Below are 20,272 nucleotides of genomic sequence, written 5' to 3'. Positions count from 1 at the left end.
GCATTGCGTGGACATCGGGGGCAGTTCCCTTGGATTGGCAGATAGGGGTAGTGGAGGGTGTGTTCCAACTACAGAGGAATCACACTCTTATGCGTCCCTGGTAAGGTCTATTCCGGGGTTATGGAAAGGAGGGTCCATCGGATAGTTGAACCTCGGATTCAGGAAGAGCAGTGTGGTTTTCGTCCTGGCCGTGGAACACTGGATCAGCTCTACACCCTCAGCAGGATCCTGGAGGGTGCATGGGAGTTTGCCCAACTCCCACGCACAAAGCTGACTGAACCTTTGAACAAGAATGCAAAACCACAATGAATAAACAGACTCTACATGTGCTTTGTGGATCTGGAGAAGGCATTCGACCGTGTCCCCCGAGGGATCCTGTGGGGGGTACTCCAGGAGTATGGAGTACCGGACCCTTTAGTAAGGGCTGTTAGGTCTCTGTATGACTGGTGTCACAGCCTGGTCCGCATTGCCGGCAGTAAGTCGGACTCGTTTCTGGTGAGAGTTGGACTCCGCCAAGGTTGCCCTTTGTCACCGATTCTGTTCATAACTTTTATGGACAGAATTTCTAGGCACAGCCAAGGTGTTGAGGGGATCAGTTTTGGTGGCCTTAGGATTGCGTCTCTGTTATTCATGGATGACGTGGTCCTATTGGCTTCATCAGGGCGTGAACTACAGCTCTCACTAGAGTGGTTTGCAGCCGAGTGTGAAGCGGCCGGTATGAGAATCAGTGCCTCCAAATCCGAGACCATGGTCTTGAGCCGGAAGAGGGTAGAGTGCCTCCTCCGGGTTGGGGAGATGTGCTACCCCAAGTGGAGGAGTTTAAGTATCTTGGGGTCTTGTTCACGAATTAGGTAAAGATGAAGCGGGAGATCGACAGGCGGATTGGTGCGGCGTCTGCTGTGAAGCGGACGCTGTACCGGTCCGTTGTGGTGAAGAGAGAGCTGAGCCAAAAGGCAAAGCACTTGATTTACCGGTCGATCTACCTTCCTACCCTCATCTACGGTCATGAGCTTTGGGTCATGACCGAAAGAACAAGATCCCGGATACAAGTGGCTAAAATTAGTTTTCTCCGTAGTCTGTCTGGGCTTTCCCTTAGAGATAGGGTGAGGAGCTTAGTCATCCCGGGGGAGTCAGAGTAGAGCCACTGCTCCTCCACGTCGAGAGGAGCCAATTAAGGTGGGTCGGGCATCTGGTTAGGATGCCTCCTGGACGCCTCCCTGGAGAGGTGCTCCGGACACGTCCCACCGGGATAAGACCCAGGGGAAGACCCAGGACACGCTCAAGGGTCTCTCGGTTGGCCTGGGAACACCTTGGGATTCCCCCGGAGGAGCTGACCCAGGTGGCTGGGGGGAGTGACATCTGGGCCTCCCTACTGAAGCTGCTACCCCCGCGACCCGACCCCGGATAAGCGGAAGACGGTGGATGGATGGATGGATGGATGGATGGATGGATGGATGGATGGATGGATGGATGGATGGATGGATGGATGGATGGATGGAAGGATGGATGGATGGAGTGCAATGAAATTACAGGAGACAGGTAGGGAAACTCAATGGAACAAGAATGCAAAACCACAATGAATAAACAGACTCTGACATAATAATCTCAGAATCTTAAGCTTCCTGTGACATTCTTCACATCATTTTCCTATGAAGGGTTGCCTCTGAACAATGGGTTTACATACTGGTCAGTGGAAGACAAGATTTGGATCTGGTTGTCCAAGTGCTGTTCTTGCAGAGGAAGTGTATGCATCCCTGACATTTCCATTAAAGAAATCCAACATTTTATTTTCTCTGTTAGCACAGCTGACAAACTGGAAATGTCAGAAGTGGAGCAAAGAAGGTGGTGTGATTGAAGTCCCCAGATATCGCCACAAATACATTGCTTTTTCTAACTGTAGTTTGGAAACAAATGAGGATATGGATGGAAATGTACTGCTAACAGTTCAGTATCCGTGCTGCAGAGATCACACTTTACAGTAGCTTGTCTTGGATTACACCACTTGTGTTGACAGGTACTGGAAATCCAGCTATTTGGCTTTTGCCGCTTTTATTCTGTTACTCTTTCCATTTGTATAGTCAGACAGCTAGCCAGAGGGACGTTAGAATAGGAGATGTGACCCTGCAGCCATGTTCCAGTGAAACACATACTAAAGCATTCCTAATACTCTGGTTGGGTCCTCATCAGGGTTTGGTTTGATTCCCTTCCCCTCTCTGTGCTGTGCTCCTGCATGGCATGACACCTCCTCTCTAGCTCAGTTTGGGTACATTTTGTGTTTCCAAGTCACTGAGCAGCTGGTGAGAAAATAATGAAAACTCTTTCAATTCAACATGCATGAAGTGACAGTGGAGAGGAAAACACATTTTATCAATTTTTTCTTATGCCAACCAGTGCGGTTGTACTGTTCACTCTTGCACAAAAAGGCTGTTCCAACCTCTCCACTTCCAAACTCCGCAGTCACTATCTGAAGTTTACTTTACCTTTCAATGCAATTTTTACAAGTCAAAATTTAAAAACAGTTTCTCAAGTGTCTTAATAAAATGTATAAATATTGTTCCTGACAAAAAGATCCATAGATTAATGGGTGGATAAACAGATAAATGAAGAAATAGGAAAAAAAACAGCAGATGAATAAATAGAAAGTGAAGGACTAAGGCTGAAATATTAATTTCACAAACAAATTATTTACATCTAAAAAAAAAACACTGAGTTTTACATAAACCTTACAAAAGTGAATAAATATTGGTTCAAATAAAAGCATACAGACATTTGGGATCAGTGTATCCTGAAAACATGGACGCATCCTCTTTTTTCTCATTTATTGCTCTAGCTCATAACATGTGGCTGCTCTTTCAGTAACAGATCTCAGACCAACATCCTGTATATTATTTATGTTGTGAAATGCTAAGAATGGGGAAAGCAGGTTGTCATCTATTCTCACCAAATAGTAAACTGTTAAAAAAGCCTATCAGTGTTTTGCTGCAGCTCTGTACCCTCTGGCACTCAGAACAAATCTGCTGATATTTGGCTCTGGACTCCATATCCACCAAGTCCTAAGACATGCTGTCCATAAATTTTTAATTTATTTTTTCAATATTTGTGTGTGTGTGTGTGTGTGTGTCTAATTTACTTTTGGTGAGTGTGTGCTGTCACTAAGAACACAGTGGGTTTTTTTTATTAAAAAAGTGCATCTCATTTAGTTAACATAATTTTGAAAAGGCCACAGTTATATAAAAAGTAGTGATGTATTATTGTTTGGAAATCTCTGTGCTGGTGGGCGTGAGGCTAGGCGTTGTTGTCACTCAGCATGAAAATACAGCAGCAGACTGATGGATCCCCTCTCCTCTGAGTCATCCTCTATTTTAGGATCTGCCTTCATGACCCCTACAGTCAGCTCCAACATCTCAACTTTTCTTTCCTATTTTTTAGCAGCCTAAACTTAAGCATTGCAATAAAATAAAACAGAATATGATTTCTTGTCATTGTTTCACACAGTGAAAAACAGTTTAGCAGCCCTCGTTTGGCAGTGTGAATGTCACACACGTTTACAAAAATAATACACAAAACAAAGGTTAGCAATAATAAAACAAATTCCATATTCGGTCAAATAAAACTGAAGTTATTATCTTTGGACCTAAAGAGGAACAAACTAGGGTCAGCAAACAGCTTCAGTTATTACAAATACAAACTAGTGATCAGGCCTGAAATCTGGGTGTAATGATGGACTCAGACCTGAACCTTCAAAAGCATCTAAAGACAGTTACAAAGTCAGCCTTCTATCACCTGAAGAACATTTCCAGGATTAAAGGACTGATGTCCCAACAAGATCTAGAGAAACTAATCCATCCATTGATCTTTAGTTGCATTGATTACATTACTGCAACGTTGTCTTTACATGTCTGCCCAAAAGAAAATCAATCAGACAACATCAGCTGATCCAGAACGCTGCTTCTTGTGTTCTCACTCAAACCAGGAAGGTAGAGCACCCGAGTTCTAAAGTCCTTACACTGGCTCTCAGTATCTCAGATAATAGACTTTAAAATAATTCTGTTAGTTTATAACAGAACAGTTAGTTTATTATCACGGAACGGCATAGCACCAAAATACATTACAGACCTCCAGACTACTGAGATCTTCTAGTTTTGGTCTACTCTGCATACCCAGAACCAGAACCAAACATGGAGAAGCAGGATTTAGTTTCTATGCTCTACTAATCTGGAACAAACTTTCAGAAAACTGGAAATCAGCCAAAACACTCAGTTCCTTTAAATAAAGAAAACCCACGTTTAGAGTTGTTTTCGGCCCATAATAACAGGAACACTGACCAACATATTTGATGTGTATTAATGGTTTCACCTGATACAATTTACTGGTCTCACAACCAGTGACTGTTTCAATGTGTTTATGATGCTTTTATGTTTTCATGATGTAACACACTTTGAACTGCCTTGCTGCTGAAATGTGCTATACAAATGAAGTTGACTTGACTTAACTTGACATGAGGTGTCTGGGATAAAAACAGTTTTTGGGTCTGTTGGATTTAGTTTTTAAAGTCCTGAACCTTTTAGTAGATTGGATTGGAGAAAAAAGAGTGGAGTCTGTTGCAATAGCGTCAGCTTTCTTTTGGTCTGCAGGTGTAAATATCCATCAGAAGGGTCAGCTGTGATCCAATAACGCATTCAGCTGACCTCACCACCAACTTCAGTTTACAAAAACATTTAAATTACAAAACTTTAAAATAGATTTTTATTTACAAAATCAAACTAAATTTCAATACTAAGAAAAATTCTTGATACTCAATACCATTTTTAATAACGCGGCAAACTTTTTTGAAGCCGAAGGGTTGTTTATGGTTAAGTGCAAAAGATTTTTTGCAAATGACAAACTTGACTGCAATTTTCTTTATTATTACAAAGAAAGTAGGGGGGCAATTCTGCGCGGCTGAGGCGGTATGAGTGGTAGATTTACATATTATCCCAGTGCAAAAGGGTGAAGTGCTTTATTCACTGTTGCAGAGATAGCAGCTTACTGACCTTTTTTATGTTGCTCTCAAATATCCATATAAAACTGTTAACTTAGCATGTATCATTGTTAAGCATGTTGTTTTTTTCCTGACCCCCTGCCCCTTTTATATTTTCTTATCGCTAAGGAGGGTCTTGTGTGTTTTCCTGGCTGTACTCGACATGTTAGAGTTTAAAACAATCAGCAGCAGATTATTGTTGAGATGAGTGGCTGCAGGGAGCAGAGGGAGCCTCTGTTGTTCCAGTGCTGCGATCGGAAGACGTGCTTCAATTTAAGGAAATGTGAACAAGTCAGTTTATAGTGATTCTGATGCAAATCAGTATCTTTGAATAGTATTTTTTTTAGTATCAATTATATCAAGGTATCGGTTATTTTGACAACCCTATTCTGAGGATATTTCCGCTAATCCCATCCGAACCAGCAGCCTTCCTCACGTTGACACTCTGCAAGGTGGATCTGACCTTTAAATTTCAGTTGAAACTACCCAGTTAGTAGAAAACCAGGTTAATTTCTACCTTTACACATTAAATCTAGACCATTTGCATTATTAAGTGAGAAAAACAACACGCCAACCTACAAAATCTCAAGACAATAGGCTACAGAGATGGGGCTCATTAAAAATAACGAGCTTCGGGGCTGGGACCCGGCCACATGAAGTGTCACACACCTTAGCACAGCAGGTGCTTTACCCAAAGAAAGATCAGCCATCTACTTTAATAACTCAACACAATTTAACTTCTATTTTAAAGACATTATTGAAATATGTTAACCATGGTAATCAATGCATACACAACAATATGTACAAAAGTGTGTTAATAAGACAATAAATGAAGAGACAAAATATATGTTTCAGATATCAAATTTATGTTGTTTCATTTATGTTGAGCTTGTTTTGCTGGGAGTTCACCTACAAAGGTATTCAGCAACATTGTCATAATGGCACATTCACCTCATTAAACAAGGCAATACACAATATTAGGGTAATGACATGAGATGTGTTTTGTTTGTTTTATTGTTTTTTTATGTTTTTACAAATAGATTTAAATTTTACTAATTACAAATTGTGTAGAATGTGTAATCAGTGTAGCTAAATTCAGTCCACGTGTCACTTTTCATATTATTTTTGTTTTTCTGAACAACCGTTTTCTGCTCAGAGATATACAGTTTTCACTACAGCCTCTCTGTCAGGATCCCTAGGGGTGTGATTACTTCTTGCAGGGATCCTGCAGTCTGCTTGTGTTTGCACCCTTTAGCATTGTTTAGCTTCAGATCCTTGTTTCTGTCATTAGTTTAGTTTTCTGTTCAGTACTTATGTTCCAAATCTAACAGATTCTTGTATCTGTTAGATTCAGTTCTTGTTTTAGTCAACTTACGTACATTATGATTTTTGTAGTTCTGTTAGAGCTTCATTTTCTGCCTCCCCATCCTCAGTTTAGTTAGATTATTCACCCATGTCTGGCCATTCTTATGTTTCCCTATTAGATTCAGTTATCCCTCTGCCCCTTCCAGTTCATTGCCCATCCTCTCCTTCTGCCTAAAAGTGCATTCCTTTTGCCTCGGAGGTCGGAACTGATGAGTTGCAGATTACGTCATCTCCGACTTGTTGCGAAAAAAAAACATGGACACTCGTGCTGTTGTTAAAAGAACGATGACAATAGCGCTTTTGTAGTTGGTAATTTGTGGAAATAAACAGAGCTGAAACATCCCGTCTGATGAACACTAAAAGGTAGCACCTGTACGACTGACTACATGTTACATAAATAATAAAGAGCTGCCACAACCAGCCGAAGTATGAGGTTTGACTCAATGTTGCTGCGAGTAGCAGCCACCACGAATGCCGAGGTCAGGGACCATTTGGTTGAACCGACTTTTTGATTTGTAATACCGACTTGAGGGGCCGTTCCAGTTAAATGTTCCGACCCGGAGGTTGAAAATTCCGACTACCAAGAACAAACGAAACGCCCTATAACTCCCTAACTTCTCTCACCTGTGTAATTTACTCCACTTGCTGTTCCCGCCGTCTTTTCCACTGTATAGTCAGCTAGGTTTGTCACATTCATCATCAGGTTCTTTGCAATGCGACCTGGTTCTGGTCATCCTTTTGTTTTTCCTGCCTGTAAGTCTCTGTTTCCTCTTTATTTAATTACACTCCTCACAACAATATGTCTCTTCCGAGTTCTTGTCTGCACCTTAGTCTACAAATCAAAACCCAACTTATTACACTATTTGGGTAATGTGCTGGGTTATACATCATCTATTCAGAAGAAGAAAATAACCTAAAAGTAAGAATAAACTGATTTCTCACCACAATATCAGAGTAGTTTTTTTGGACTTGATGTCGCTGAGAGATAAATGATCCACACTGGGAAAACAGCAAACCTCTTCTTTTCTTTAAAACAAGCTTTGCTGTTTTTCTCCTAGTTCTCTGTTTATTTTATTTTTTTTCCATCTTGTTAGCAGAATGTAGTTTGTCAACTCTGCAAGTATACAGAAAATACTTTATAAATTGACAAAGGAATAACCACACATTAGCATCAGCTTTCTGGAGCATTCTCTGAACCAAAACTAGAGACTCTCAAAAAGTCTCTAGTCTCTCAAAATGCTCTTTGATATCAACATTTTAACATCTCTGTCTACTGACTCTGATTACTCTGTCCACGGAGTCTCTGCCAACGCTGTGGTTCCTTGATTGTCCTTAAATATTCATGGTGCTCATACAGTGCACGGCCCCGCTGCCATTGTGTTAAATACAAACATTCTTGTGTGGCTGCTGCTAATGCAATGTACTCCACCTCAAGTTGACAAGGCTACTTCTTTGTTTTCCATGACACTAGAGCGCCCTTTTTGCTTAAATCCCCACAATGACCTGTGTTGCTCCGCCTGTCTTTTACATCCGGAAACTAAGACTGCATCACTGTGGGCTTGAACTCGCAGATCCTTACACAATGTTTTATCTCCTGTGCGCTTTACACATCTCGGTACAGAACATGTTTGACGGTAGTCCACTACTCTTCAGTTTGCTCTACAGTGCTCCAATAGCTTACTTACAACAAAGCTTAAATCAGGCCGTGCCCAATATGTCAGGTAAATAAGGCTACCTGATGCCTCTCTGTACATCCTCCTGACCTCGCTTATCATTCATCATTGTACTTCAACTTTTGCTCACAAGGAGAGGACCTCAGTTTAGTCCTGCATGTGGAATCTCTTTAGTGCCTTCTCATTAGCAATTGTAGTGTATGATGGGTTTGTCACCGACAAACTGACGATGTGCGGATGCTCCAGGAAATCTGCAATTGGTCTGCAGAAATCTTAAACTAAAGGTAGAAGCATCCCGGTTGATCTTCGAGCACAGGTCACAGACCTTCAGACGTATGACTCTAACTTTAAGCATAGTCTCTTTCTGCAGGCATACACTTTCCGATATTTGGAGCACCACTGAGTCTTTCAGTATGACAACTTTTACAACCAAATAACCAAAAGGTCCAACTTGAAAGACACCTCCTCAACCAGGCTGAAGGATTTCTTGCTACCCAGAGAACATGCTGTCATAATGCCTAGCAAACAGCTTTAACTGATGAGCAACAACAAATTAATGTGCTGAGATACGCCAACGCTGTTCACTATTAGGATAACTACAGTTTGCTTGTGTACTTGTTTTATTATGTTTACTAGAAAAAGGAATAAAGAATACATCAAATGAAATTTACACATAGCCACACACAGATGATGCTTAAATTTTTTTTCCTCACATGAAATAAACACTGCTTTTCAGAAATAGTTTAATAAAAAGTTGTTGACATTTCTCTTTTTTTTTGTCTTGTTCTCAAACTTTTAGAAACTTCCGTAAACACCTCAGGATGGTGGGCAGTCGCAGGGTGAAGGTCCAGAGTAAGTCACTGAGAGAATCTGTTTGCATGAGTGTCTGTTGATGCCAGGTTGTTGTTTGTTTGTGTGTTTTTCTTTTTTCTTTTTTGCGTTCGTCTGCAATGATTTATACCATAACATTAGAAGAGACGCTATCACACATAATTCATGCTTTCTGAAACAAGCAGAATGCATAAATTCAGTCATGGCCTGAAGTGTAACCAGTGGTAAAAGTGTTGTTTTATGGCTTACAACTTTTTAGAATATTCCATATGTTTCTATTGTTAGCTGGAAAAAAATACTGTGTGTGAATCAGATTGTTATGCTTCTGCAAAACACAGAGCTCATGGTAGTTGTCCATTTTGGTCTCTGGACAAGTGGTTTTTCAATCCATGGTGGAAGGATTTTTCAGAGAAAAGAACTTTGAACCAGGTCTTTTGCTACCCCTCCCTTGGTAATTCCTGCAGAATTGTTTGCCTCTCCTTGACACTAGACCAGGATCACTGCACATGCTGCCAGGGTTAAGCAAGCTCTGCACTGGTGTAGCCACAATTTGAAGAAGATTTTGGTTAGGAGGACATTATGTCCTGACAGCTTGGATTTGAACAGTTTTTCTTCAGTGCCATAGAACCTTTCACCTTGAAGCTTTTGATGATCCAGAACACTGTTGCTTCAGCTGGAATGTTCATTGTAGCTGCATTCCCAGCTATTTTAAAGCAACATGATGGTATTTACCAGTGTTGTAGTACTCGAGTCCGAGTCATTAGCTAAATTTAGAGACTCGTGACTTGACTTGGACTTGCGCACTGATGACTCGAACTTGGACTCGGACTCCTACATTCAGATCATTCTGACTCGGAAATTGAGAAAAAGACTCGACTTTTTTTTAATATCATTAGGCTATAATTTTAATATGTCATTAGAATATTATTTGGTGTATGATTTTAATATCTAAATGTCGTACCGCGCACGTGACGTCACCATCTCATGAGCAACGCCCCTTGCCGCTAAGGTTGGGCAAACAGTGTGAGAGCGCTCGTAGCAACCAGCCATTACACATGCAACAACTATATGACCGACTTTTCCGCTGTTAAACTTTCACAAAAGAATGTCCAGGCGCCCATTTTACTGGTAGAACTGTGGAACAACATACCAACGTTCAGCTCAAACGATGGATTGAGTGTCGAGGGCTTAGAAAGACTGGAAAACGGGCCGAGTTGATAGAAAGGTAAGTCGTTGTTTTTCTCCTGCTCGGCGTTCATGGCGTCATTTGCATTTTTTTTCTGTTTGTAGTCACCGTCCAGGAATCGGTATACATTTTCCGGCCCGCCGAACAATTTAAGTCCGGTCCGGTGGCGAAATGCATTATCATTATCCAACGGCTGGATCTCCTCGCTACATCGACCGATCTGCACCAGATTTGTTGTGAGTCATGGGGGAACGCTGCCGAACGCGTTTGTGGGAATCGCCCGGTGGACGGGCGAGGAAAATGCGTAACAGCATCTGCGGTGGGGGGAGCCGCGGCGGTGCGCGAACCCCGCCGCGGCTCCGGCCGGCCGGCGGGTGGGCGGCTCCGGCCGGCCGGCAGTGCGCGAACCCCGCCGGCCGGCCGGCACCGTGGCGGTGGCCGGAGTGCGCTTGGCTGCGAGGGCCGATCGACGCCGCTTGCGGCTTTAACATCCTTCATATGCGGCCTATCAGCGTACCTCGAGTCGCTGTTGCACGTTCCATAACAACAATATTTAAAAACCATGGTTAGGAAACGTCTTAGACTTGGAAAAAGCGGTAGTTTTACCGAGTAAAACCAAGGATAACTACAGCGAAAGAGTTATTAGTGCAATGGAATGTTACTGCTTCATGTCATACATCACACGTCAATAGTGACTCGACTCGGACTTGACTCGGATGAGTAGTGGACTCGACTCGGACTCGACTCGGATTTTTTTTTTTAATGACTTGGACTTGACTCGGACTTGAACACTGGTGACTCGAACCTGGACTCGGACTCGAGGCATAGTGACTTGACTACAACACTGGTATTTACATATGTTTGTTTGGACATATGGATCACTAAAATAAGAATAAAATATGTTTAAGCATATTTTTCCGTCTTTTATAGCAGTCTGTCTGCCAGTAAGGCGATTTTGCATGAATTCTGTCACAGCTTTACATTACATAATCATTTTATGCCATGACAAAAATGTATGGAAAACAGTCTTTGTTGGACAATGCACTTTTTTTTAGGTTAATAAAACTCTTGGCGTTATGTGCAAAACTCTAAAAGTGCTGTTGTAAGAAAAGTAGAAGCTCCTGTTTGGAAAACACAACAGTTGTGTCACTGCAAAAACTTTTGGCCATGACTTTTACTTCAGCATGCTTAGTATATTGCATGTGTTAAAGTTTGTATTTGAATTAGGATGGTAGTCTTTCCTAATGATGACCCTCTGACATAAGATAGCACTGAAGTGTTTCAACTGGTCCACGGTAATTGTGTCTTCATGAGTGTTTTTCACTGGGACTATTGTATCATTACCATTTTATGCAGAATTCTTACACAATTGACTGTAAATTTGTTATATGCGAACCTCATTAGGAGGTTTGCATATATCAAGTCTGTTTTCAGCAGTGCTGTATATTTTCCAAATGTCAAACATTTGTCTGCACCCTGATGTTTTTATTCTTGAATTTTGTTTATAACTAGAATTTTCGATTGAACTGTACTTCATTTAAAAAAACAAGTTAAGTACCTTAAGGGATATTTCGATTTGATGCAGCATGCTGTGATTTAGTTTGAACAAATGTTTGTTTTATGTTACATTGATGTATAATGAAGAAAACTGACAATTTTGATCCCTTTCATTTAGGCTTAAATAATTAGCAAAGGGGCTAAACAATTTTCTACCCCTTGTGATCTGAGTGACTGGGGGACATTATCCTAACCCAGCTTGAAAGCTTGTGGTAATATAATATAGGGAGCAAAAAGGTTTCTTGGATCTTCTATACAACTTTGGAATAGAAATTGTGGGCAGAGTCAAAAGTGTGAGTCAGGGGTGGAGTCAAAGGTTTGACTCCGCCCACAGCCTACTCCACACCAAACTGAACGTCATTTGTCTCAGACAGGGGTTCTTAACTGATCCAGTAGGATTCTACCTTTACTATTTGATCCAGGGTGCATAGACGAATGTCGCAGTAGTGTTTACAAGAATTTTCCTAAAAGGCTTGAAATGGAAACATGAACTCTTAATTCAAAGCCATACAACAATATATTTAGAAGCCGTCAGACAGATGACAAGCTAGCCACTAAGGTGAAACAAATCAATAAAGAGCTGCCATAAATGTTTTAATAGTGCTTTCTACAGATTATGTGGGTTGTGCGCAAGAGACAACAGCACTCTTGCTGTTTGCTCTATTGTATGAGAAACACTATTAATAAACTCCTAAAAAAGTACAAAACTTAATGCAATTGAGGCTTGAGGCTTATTATGTTTGCCATATGAGGTTCATAGCTAGTTAAATGTTGACTGCAGGTACGAGTCAGCCATTCACATTGTTGTTACTAAATAGTTTAAAAAGTGTGGCAATGTTGAAACATTCTGGTTGTTAGAAACCACTGCAATAAATGAATATATTATATATATATATATATATATACATACACACATTATACATTTTAAAATGGATTATGGGTAATCTTCAGAACGACAGCTTTAATGCATTAAAACAGAAAACAACGAAGGTTGGGGAGGGGGAGAACATGTTTCCTTCTTCAAAAGGAGGATTAACAGAAAACAGTTGAGAACATCTGGAGTAGGTCAGGTTTTCTCATCAGTCAATGTTTTTTTCTTAGTTTATTTCCTTTTCCATTTCTCGCTCCAACATATGTCATCTTTTGGTTAAATCCCACCCATTTAAGTTTTGAAATGATCTGTCGCGGTCTCGTTGTTTTCAGGTCACAGAAACTTCATAAAAGAGATTTTTATATAATTTATGTGGTTATTTTAATCATTTAACCATGCCTTACTATTCTTTTTAATTTAACTTTTTGTCTTTTTAAAATGTATTCAATCCCTTATGTTTCTATTAGAAATTTGTGTTGCACATGAACAGGAAAAAAATATTTGGTAAAATATTGTTGCAGCAGTTTTAGCATAAAATGAATAAATAATAAAGAACTTTATACATTTCCACCCACCAGAACCCAGAGTGATTTGAGGAGCACATAAATCACGTTAATGCTCCCGTTCTGTCAAATGCTGGACCAATAAGCTTTCAGTCATCATTGATGATCCTATGTGAGTGACTTTCTTCCCCCCTAACCCTGTCAGCCTTCGTCGACCGCCGAGCCAAGAGCTTCAACCGCTCATGGAGTGACCCCACCCCCGTCAAGCCTGAGTCTATTCATGACTCCAGAGACAGTGAGTCCATGCTCTCTCAGTCACTCACATTGCCAAGAAGTATTCAAAAATGCGCCCTACATGGTATACACTCTCTCATTTAGTGCCCATAGACACGGTGCAGTATAGCTGTTCCAAACCATTCATACCCCTAGGACTTTAGCATCTATTGAGCATTATAAGCACACAGACATCAGCCTCTATTGATGTGACAGCCCAACACACAGTAGAGCATTGGTCTAAATTTTTACAAAGGAAACTGTTGATGTGCGTTTGTGTTTAGCCCGTCTGACTCAATACTTTCCAGAATGACTTTCCTGTCCCTGCTGAAGAAAAGCCTCCCTCTGTCCCATCACTAAAACTGAGACGTCTCTGTAAGGTTGTTGTTCTCTCATGTCCTTTCTATGTTCAAATGATGATGGAACAGAGATCTGTGAGTAGCCCGAAGCTGGGGTTTAGTTTCATAACCTAACCCCGCTTTAAACTTCTTCCTGACATGTCTGCTGTATTTGGTCTTCATCATGTCGTTTGTTCACCAACAAACCTCTGAGAGACTTTGCCGAGCAGACGGATTAACAGTGAAATAAATAAATCCAGTCTATTTAAATGTGTGGCTGGTGGCGTGAAAAAGTGCAAAAACAGTTCAAGGGGTATGAATGCCTTTGGCAGCGAATGCTACAACCTGACCTACATGCACACAGGCTAACGGCTCACACAGAGCTACAGACAGGCAGAGTACACAAATGCTCACTTGAACCTGGACAGGAACTGACTAACACATGCACTGTCCTGTAACTGTCTCTGATTGCTGCCTTTTCTACGTGCTGCTCTGTCTGCCGGCACTAGCCACGGCCATCGTCCTCAGAGCCGTTTTCATCCTGCAGCCTGTTGTCCATCTGCCCGTTGCTTGGTGTCACGTCTGTCTGTGTGTGGCCGGGTGCATAAGGAGACTGCTGCTGTGTCGCTTTGTGTTGTCTGCCGTTTGGTTTTAACTCCTCCGTTCCTCCCCTCTGTGCAGGAAAAAATGAAGTAACAGGTGCAGTGCTTTTAAAGGATGTACCCTTATCCCCGATCCCGTTTGTGTGTTGTCCTTTCATCGCGCCCTTTGTTCCTGTGTGCGAGCCAGGTGGCGAGCTTCAGACCTCCTCAGGGACTCTAGATGAAGGGCTTGACGAGGATGCTGACTGGGAGGATGAGCGGGAGATGGAGAGGACGGCTTGCGAAGGAGAAGATTTCATCCCTCCAAAAATCATGGTCAATAAATGTATATATTTTCCCAAAATTAGTGATGTGTTCCATATAAAATGCTAGATCGGGAAGGTGTTAGGTTGGTATCAAACATGGTAATTAAGAAGAAGTGGTGATTCTCACCTTAACTTTTATCCAGTATCAACCTAAAATATTTATTGTATTTATGAAAATGGACTGCTGTTGAAATTTCATTTCACTTTTAATTTATATGTTTTACCTTTTCTCAAACCCAAACCAGATCATCAAAGTATTTTTTTTAATAAAAACAGCATTTAAAAAAGAACATAATACCCCCAAAGCTACCAAAGTTGGTAGAGATAGTTTGATAGCCTGAGTCTGCTCTGCTTTATTAGAACCTGAGTGACTTGCTGTAAGAGGTGGATCAATGAGCTCTGCTCACTACCAGACATTCCTGAAGGAGAAGAATTAATGTTCAAGGAACAGTTCTTGACCTTAAGCTCAAGTGCACTTTGAAAAAGACTAAATGAATATTTTGGAGTGACCTACTGAAAGTCCAGTCTTATAACCTATTGAGATTTTAGTGCGTGGCCCTAAAGAAGGCCTTGACATTCAAACATTTTCCATTGTGCCTGAAATAAAACAATCTTGAAAATACTCCGATATTGATGTTAAAGAAAAAAAAAATGTTTTTGCTTGATAACAATTTTGGTTGCCAGTGGTGGCAGAACTGGAGGACAAGGTTTGTGGGACAATTACAGTCCCACGTAGGTCCAGGTTGCTTTGGGTAGCTTTTGTTTTCTTACTTTTGTATTTATCCTGGTTTTCTTTATCTGGTATAAAAAAATATCTCTCGTAACTTGTGTCATAGCCAACCCAAAACAGATGAAATCTGTAAGGGAGCAAAAATCATTTCAGGGCTCTGTTTTCATAAATTTCCTCCCATCAGGCACTGAACACTTAATAATAATCTGTTTCACTTAATGACTTAAGCTTATTTGTTTTTTGGGACCTGTCTTTTTCACGATAGGGAAACTGTGGACGTAATTTGACAAACGAAATGGAATCTAAATGCGTAATCTTCTGAAGTATTTTGGCCACTGCAGCCCCCCGTAGTTGTTCTTACCCGGTTAGGCAGGAGTTGACTCGGCTCTCCTTTCCACATAGAGAAATAACGACCAGCAATGGCAAAAGGGCTTGCTGAAACACCAATGCCCAACAAAAAAAATAAACAAAATAAAAGCCTAGCTTGATAAAACCGTATATTAGGACAAAACAATATATGAGATTCTTTGTTTTGCATGTAATATTTTTTGTTCTTTAACAAAAGATGGGCAAATAGAGGCTTGCAAAAGCACTTAACATTCTGCTAAACCTTCTATTGTATTTGTCAAAGTTACATGGTTGTTAAATGTAGAACTCTTTTGCTATTGATTATTTAATTATTTTTCCTCCTCACCATAATTACACACTTTCTTTTCTTAAAAATAAAAATGTAAAAAGCGTGAAAACATCATAATTATAATTTATTGGGGCCCTAATTATGCAGTTGTTGAAAAGAAAAGGCATTTAAGGGAGCTGCGCAGACAAAGAGAATAGTAAGGTACTGAGTTTAATTCTTTGAAGCTGCGATGTTGCCATTCCTTCTTTCTAGACTTAAAAGACCTTTATAATTTGAACTTTAACTTTATTTCCAACTTTGTATTTTACAAAGGGGAACAACAAGCCAAAAATGCAGGAATGGCTGAATTTGTAACAAAACACTTACAGAGGGCAAAGCATGGATTATTCTCTTATCTAATGCTTAAAAGGGGACAAATCATGCAAAATCCACTTTTCTAGCCCTTAAACACCCTTTTAGGGTCCTAGGAGTGCAAAAAAATCACATTACCAACCAATTTCACTAACACATTCTATGAATCTGCCATTTTTATTTCTTGGAGCGAATTTATAGTCCAAGCTGAAGGATGCCGAAGCTTGTGGATAAGTTATTAATTGTTTATTACGATGTCCACCAGCATACTACAAAAATTGTTGAACAGCATGAAGTGGAGCACTCTGCAACCTGGAGGGGGGGGCAGTGTGTGAGGTGCCCCCTTTATATTTAAAGAGTTGACACCAGAAAAAGTTGCTCTGACGAACCTCAGAACAGAAAAAAGGGGTAAAAAAGGGGGAATGTGGGGTAAACTAATGAGGAATTTAGACCAAAGCATTGCAGTTCCACTTTATATGGAACCTAACTGAATGATTTTAATGTGAAAAGGAAGGCTTTAAAAATCATTTGTCCCCTTTAGTATGTAGTTATAGTTTTGCCCCCTGTTTCATTCCATTACAGCTTTATGATGGTGCTGTATGTGAGACTACAGTTTGTGTTCATGTGTTGTTATTATTTCACAGCTCATATCCTCCAAGGTACCAAAGGCTGAATATGTTCCCAACATCATCCGCCGGGACGATCCCTCCATCATCCCTATTCTATATGTGAGTAGTGACTACTGATTGACCCAGGAGGTACTTTGAAATGTCCAATTGGCTGATGTGCACGGACTTATTAAATGAATTGCTGTTCTGATTCCTTGCAAGCATATTTAAGGAGTCACATTGGAGAGCTTGTAATTGATTTTTTTATCAAGTGATGGCTGGCCAGAAACTCAAAAATATAATCTTTTTCTGGCCACAAAAAAAAAACACCATCACTGAGTGCAAATAAGACTCATGAACCACAACACTTTTCAGCGTGGAAGCTAGATAAAGAAAATTTCAATTTAGCAGTCTTAAATAGACGGGATGTTTAAGTCCAACAAAGCACAGAAGATATCAGTGGAATAAGGTAACAACTTAGGTCTTTCTGTGCCTGACTGTTTCTGGTAAGAAAAAAGGGAAACGTCTGCCACAGGTTGTCTTTTTCCAAGGTGAAAGTTTTAGGGACATTTCATTCAGGCTCTCTGGTTTCATTAAACTGGTTAAAAAAAGGAACCAACCCAGAGTTGACTCACAGCACAAAGAAGGAAGGCTGAATGTTTTTCAGCAAAACTGCTCTGATTTGTCCTTTAGAACTTTTGCCATTTGAAAATGCTGCCGGTGTTGTGGAAGTCCCAGAGACGAGGAAAGTTTCACCATTATTTGGGGAAACCACACAGAGACGAATGTTTACAGTTAGCAGTGCTTACTGTTCCAATGTTAAGAACAGATGGTAGAGACAGTTTAAAGTTTTTACTCCAAAGCTAATATTAGGCGTTAACACTCATGGCAGAAAGGCAAGAAAGGAATGGCATTTTTCTTTCAGAGAAACTGGCTAAAATCAGTATTGGAAGATCAATGCTTTAAAAAAACGGCAGACTGGAAATCTACACATCAATGATCAGTGCATATCTGAACATTAGCAGATGAAAGGAATACCCAGTCATTTAGTCTGACAATTACAAGTAATGAAATAAGGTCCCTCAGGCAATGATAGTTTAGTTTGTTTAATGTGTTACTTTGGCTTGGCTACATTAGGACATTTTAAGTTGTTATTTGGCTGAATAAAAAAGTGTTGTATCCTCTATAGGAATTAGTACTTATCTTGTTTCATATTTATACTTTTCAGACTTTTTTAAATAGCTTGATCCGATAAAAGGAAACAGAGTATCAATAAATATGGAATTAAACCTTATTTTATTGCAGTTTTCTTAATTCTTTATTTTTTCTACATTTCCCTTGCTAGTTGAATAAAATAGTAATTCGGTGTGAATGCTCTATTTATAGGACCATGAACATGCGACTTTTGATGACATCCTTGGTAAGTGCTAATCTTTGAATAATAATAGTGCTAAGGTGAAAATGGCTCATGCTGTAGGGGTGGAGACTGTGAGGTTGGGATACGTTTCGGCTGGCTGGAGTGCAGAGATGACTCATTGTTTTTGTCCTCTTGTGTTTGTGTGAGTCTCTTGAGGCCCTGCCAATTTATGTTTCTCACCATGAAAGCAGAGTGGGAAAAGTGACACCTCTCTTTCTCCCTCCCCAGAGGAGATAGAGAAGAAGCTGACTGCCTACAGGAAGGGATGCAGAATCTGGAACATGCTCATTTTCTGCCAGGTGAGTGACAGCAGCGACCGACTGGAGACATGCTTCCATAATGTTGCACCATCTCATACTTTATAGTCAGCCTAGCTAGCAGTCCAGTCGATAACAAGCAAAAATCACATGATGCAGTTATAAGTAATTGTTTTTGTCTGTAATTTTATAAAAAAAAACAAACAAAAAAAACGTTAAATTAAATTAACAAATGTGGGAAACAATATTTAATTTGTACATTAAAATCTCTAAAAATATTACGTCAAACTATAGCAAAATACACCTTTATAAAGTTACTGCAGGTGAGGGGAAAATGAGCCAGCAGTTACAGACAATAGATAATGAAATAAGACATGATTCCAGTAACTCCAACAGCTGCAGATACAATTTTATACTGATGAAAAGAAAAACTGAAGTACCCGACAAAACTATAGATTATGGAAATAATCGATTCCTCCATTTGTTTATCATCATCATTATTGATAAATTAGAATTATTAAACAAAATAATTCTTTCAGGAAAACAAATGTGTTTTGACACATTCACCAATAACAGCTCTTACAGCAGTTTAAAATTATATGCAGATCAATGGGCCAGGCGTGCATCTTGTCTGTCCAGCTTGATTCTTATTTTTTGACAATACATGCATGAAAGATCTGCTGTTTTATGTGGTATTAAAGCCAGGCTCCCACTGAATACAGTGCAAATACAGTTCTGGCGCTGCAAGGAACCCAGATAATTAAAAAATCAATGCATACGCTCCGTCAGCCACGGTCGGTTGCAGGTCCGGTCACCGAGGCCATGCGGTGCTGCAAAGAATTCCACAATAAGGAAGTTTGACGGGACGCCGCAGCTCCCGAATTTCATGAGCCAAACAGGAAAAATTGGATGCTAGGCAGGAGAAAGTTCCTGTGAAATTAGAATAAAATCACTGCACCAACTCATTCTAACTGGACTATGTAAACAAAATGACAACACAGACAGACGAGGAAACAGAGGGGCCTTTGGAGGGTGGAATAGGATATTTGTGCACACGGATAGCGAGTTTTGCCCCAGAAAACCAAAAACATAGTTGTTTTTAATCATTTATGAGGGATAGCAACAGAAAGGACCACATGAACATCTGTTGTTCCGAACGCAGCCGCAGCTTGACGCTGTTTCCCTGGGAGCAGAACCTGCACCGTAGTCAGTGTGAGCCCCAGGTTAGTCTACAAGTCCAGTGTGGAAGGTATTGTTCAGGCTGAATTATGGCTTTTTTGTTTGACAAATATGGATTTAAGCAGATCTAACTTAACTTTTTACTCCACTTGGTGGGACTATTATAGAATTGCGTGGCAGGTCTGGTTCAAGAGTAAAATTCCATAATAAGGGCCAAGCAACATGTATTTTACTACTGGACAAATAACCAAACATTTTTTGATTGTTTAGATTATAATAATAATGCTCTGTAACATTCATTTGTTACTTTTTTTGTTTTTGATTCCTAAAACTAAATTTAGTTTTAGTGTTGTGGCAGTTAATTATTTAAGCTATCTGCTCAGGGAACCACACTGCAGTCAGCAGCATCACAGACATGTTGCTCATCAGGGGACATGGATTTCAATATCTCTCATTGTATTTAATATTAAATGTGACAAAGTATTTAAAAATTGATAACACTGCCCTGAACTTATAAAGAGGTATTTGATATGCACCAGTTACATTAAGCAGTGCAATTTTAACTCTAA

General features: G+C 40.2%; 1 protein-coding gene across 3 annotated transcripts in view; it reads left to right on the top strand.

Annotated features, from left to right (window-relative positions):
- Positions 1-20,272, top strand: part of LOC105915598 (NMDA receptor synaptonuclear signaling and neuronal migration factor) — a 52,764-nt gene that overhangs the window by 12,274 nt on the left and 20,218 nt on the right. For 2 of the 3 annotated variants that reach the window (XM_036131993.1, XM_036131992.1), the window contains 5 exons: positions 8,858-8,910; positions 14,407-14,534; positions 16,887-16,970; positions 18,237-18,270; positions 18,496-18,566. In XM_036131993.1, coding sequence (XP_035987886.1) covers positions 8,858-8,910; positions 14,407-14,534; positions 16,887-16,970; positions 18,237-18,270; positions 18,496-18,566 — 370 coding nt within the window. Of the gene's footprint in view, positions 1-8,857; positions 8,911-13,211; positions 13,302-14,406; positions 14,535-16,886; positions 16,971-18,236; positions 18,271-18,495; positions 18,567-20,272 lie in introns of all 3 variants that reach the window. The other variant, XM_036131991.1, reaches the window with a different exon arrangement.

Source organism: Fundulus heteroclitus, unplaced genomic scaffold, assembly GCF_011125445.2.
Source record: "Fundulus heteroclitus isolate FHET01 unplaced genomic scaffold, MU-UCD_Fhet_4.1 scaffold_466, whole genome shotgun sequence".
NCBI lineage: Eukaryota > Metazoa > Chordata > Actinopteri > Cyprinodontiformes > Fundulidae > Fundulus > Fundulus heteroclitus.
The sequence above is the reverse complement of the archived record's forward strand: the minus strand, read 5'-3'. Positions and strand labels throughout refer to the sequence as shown.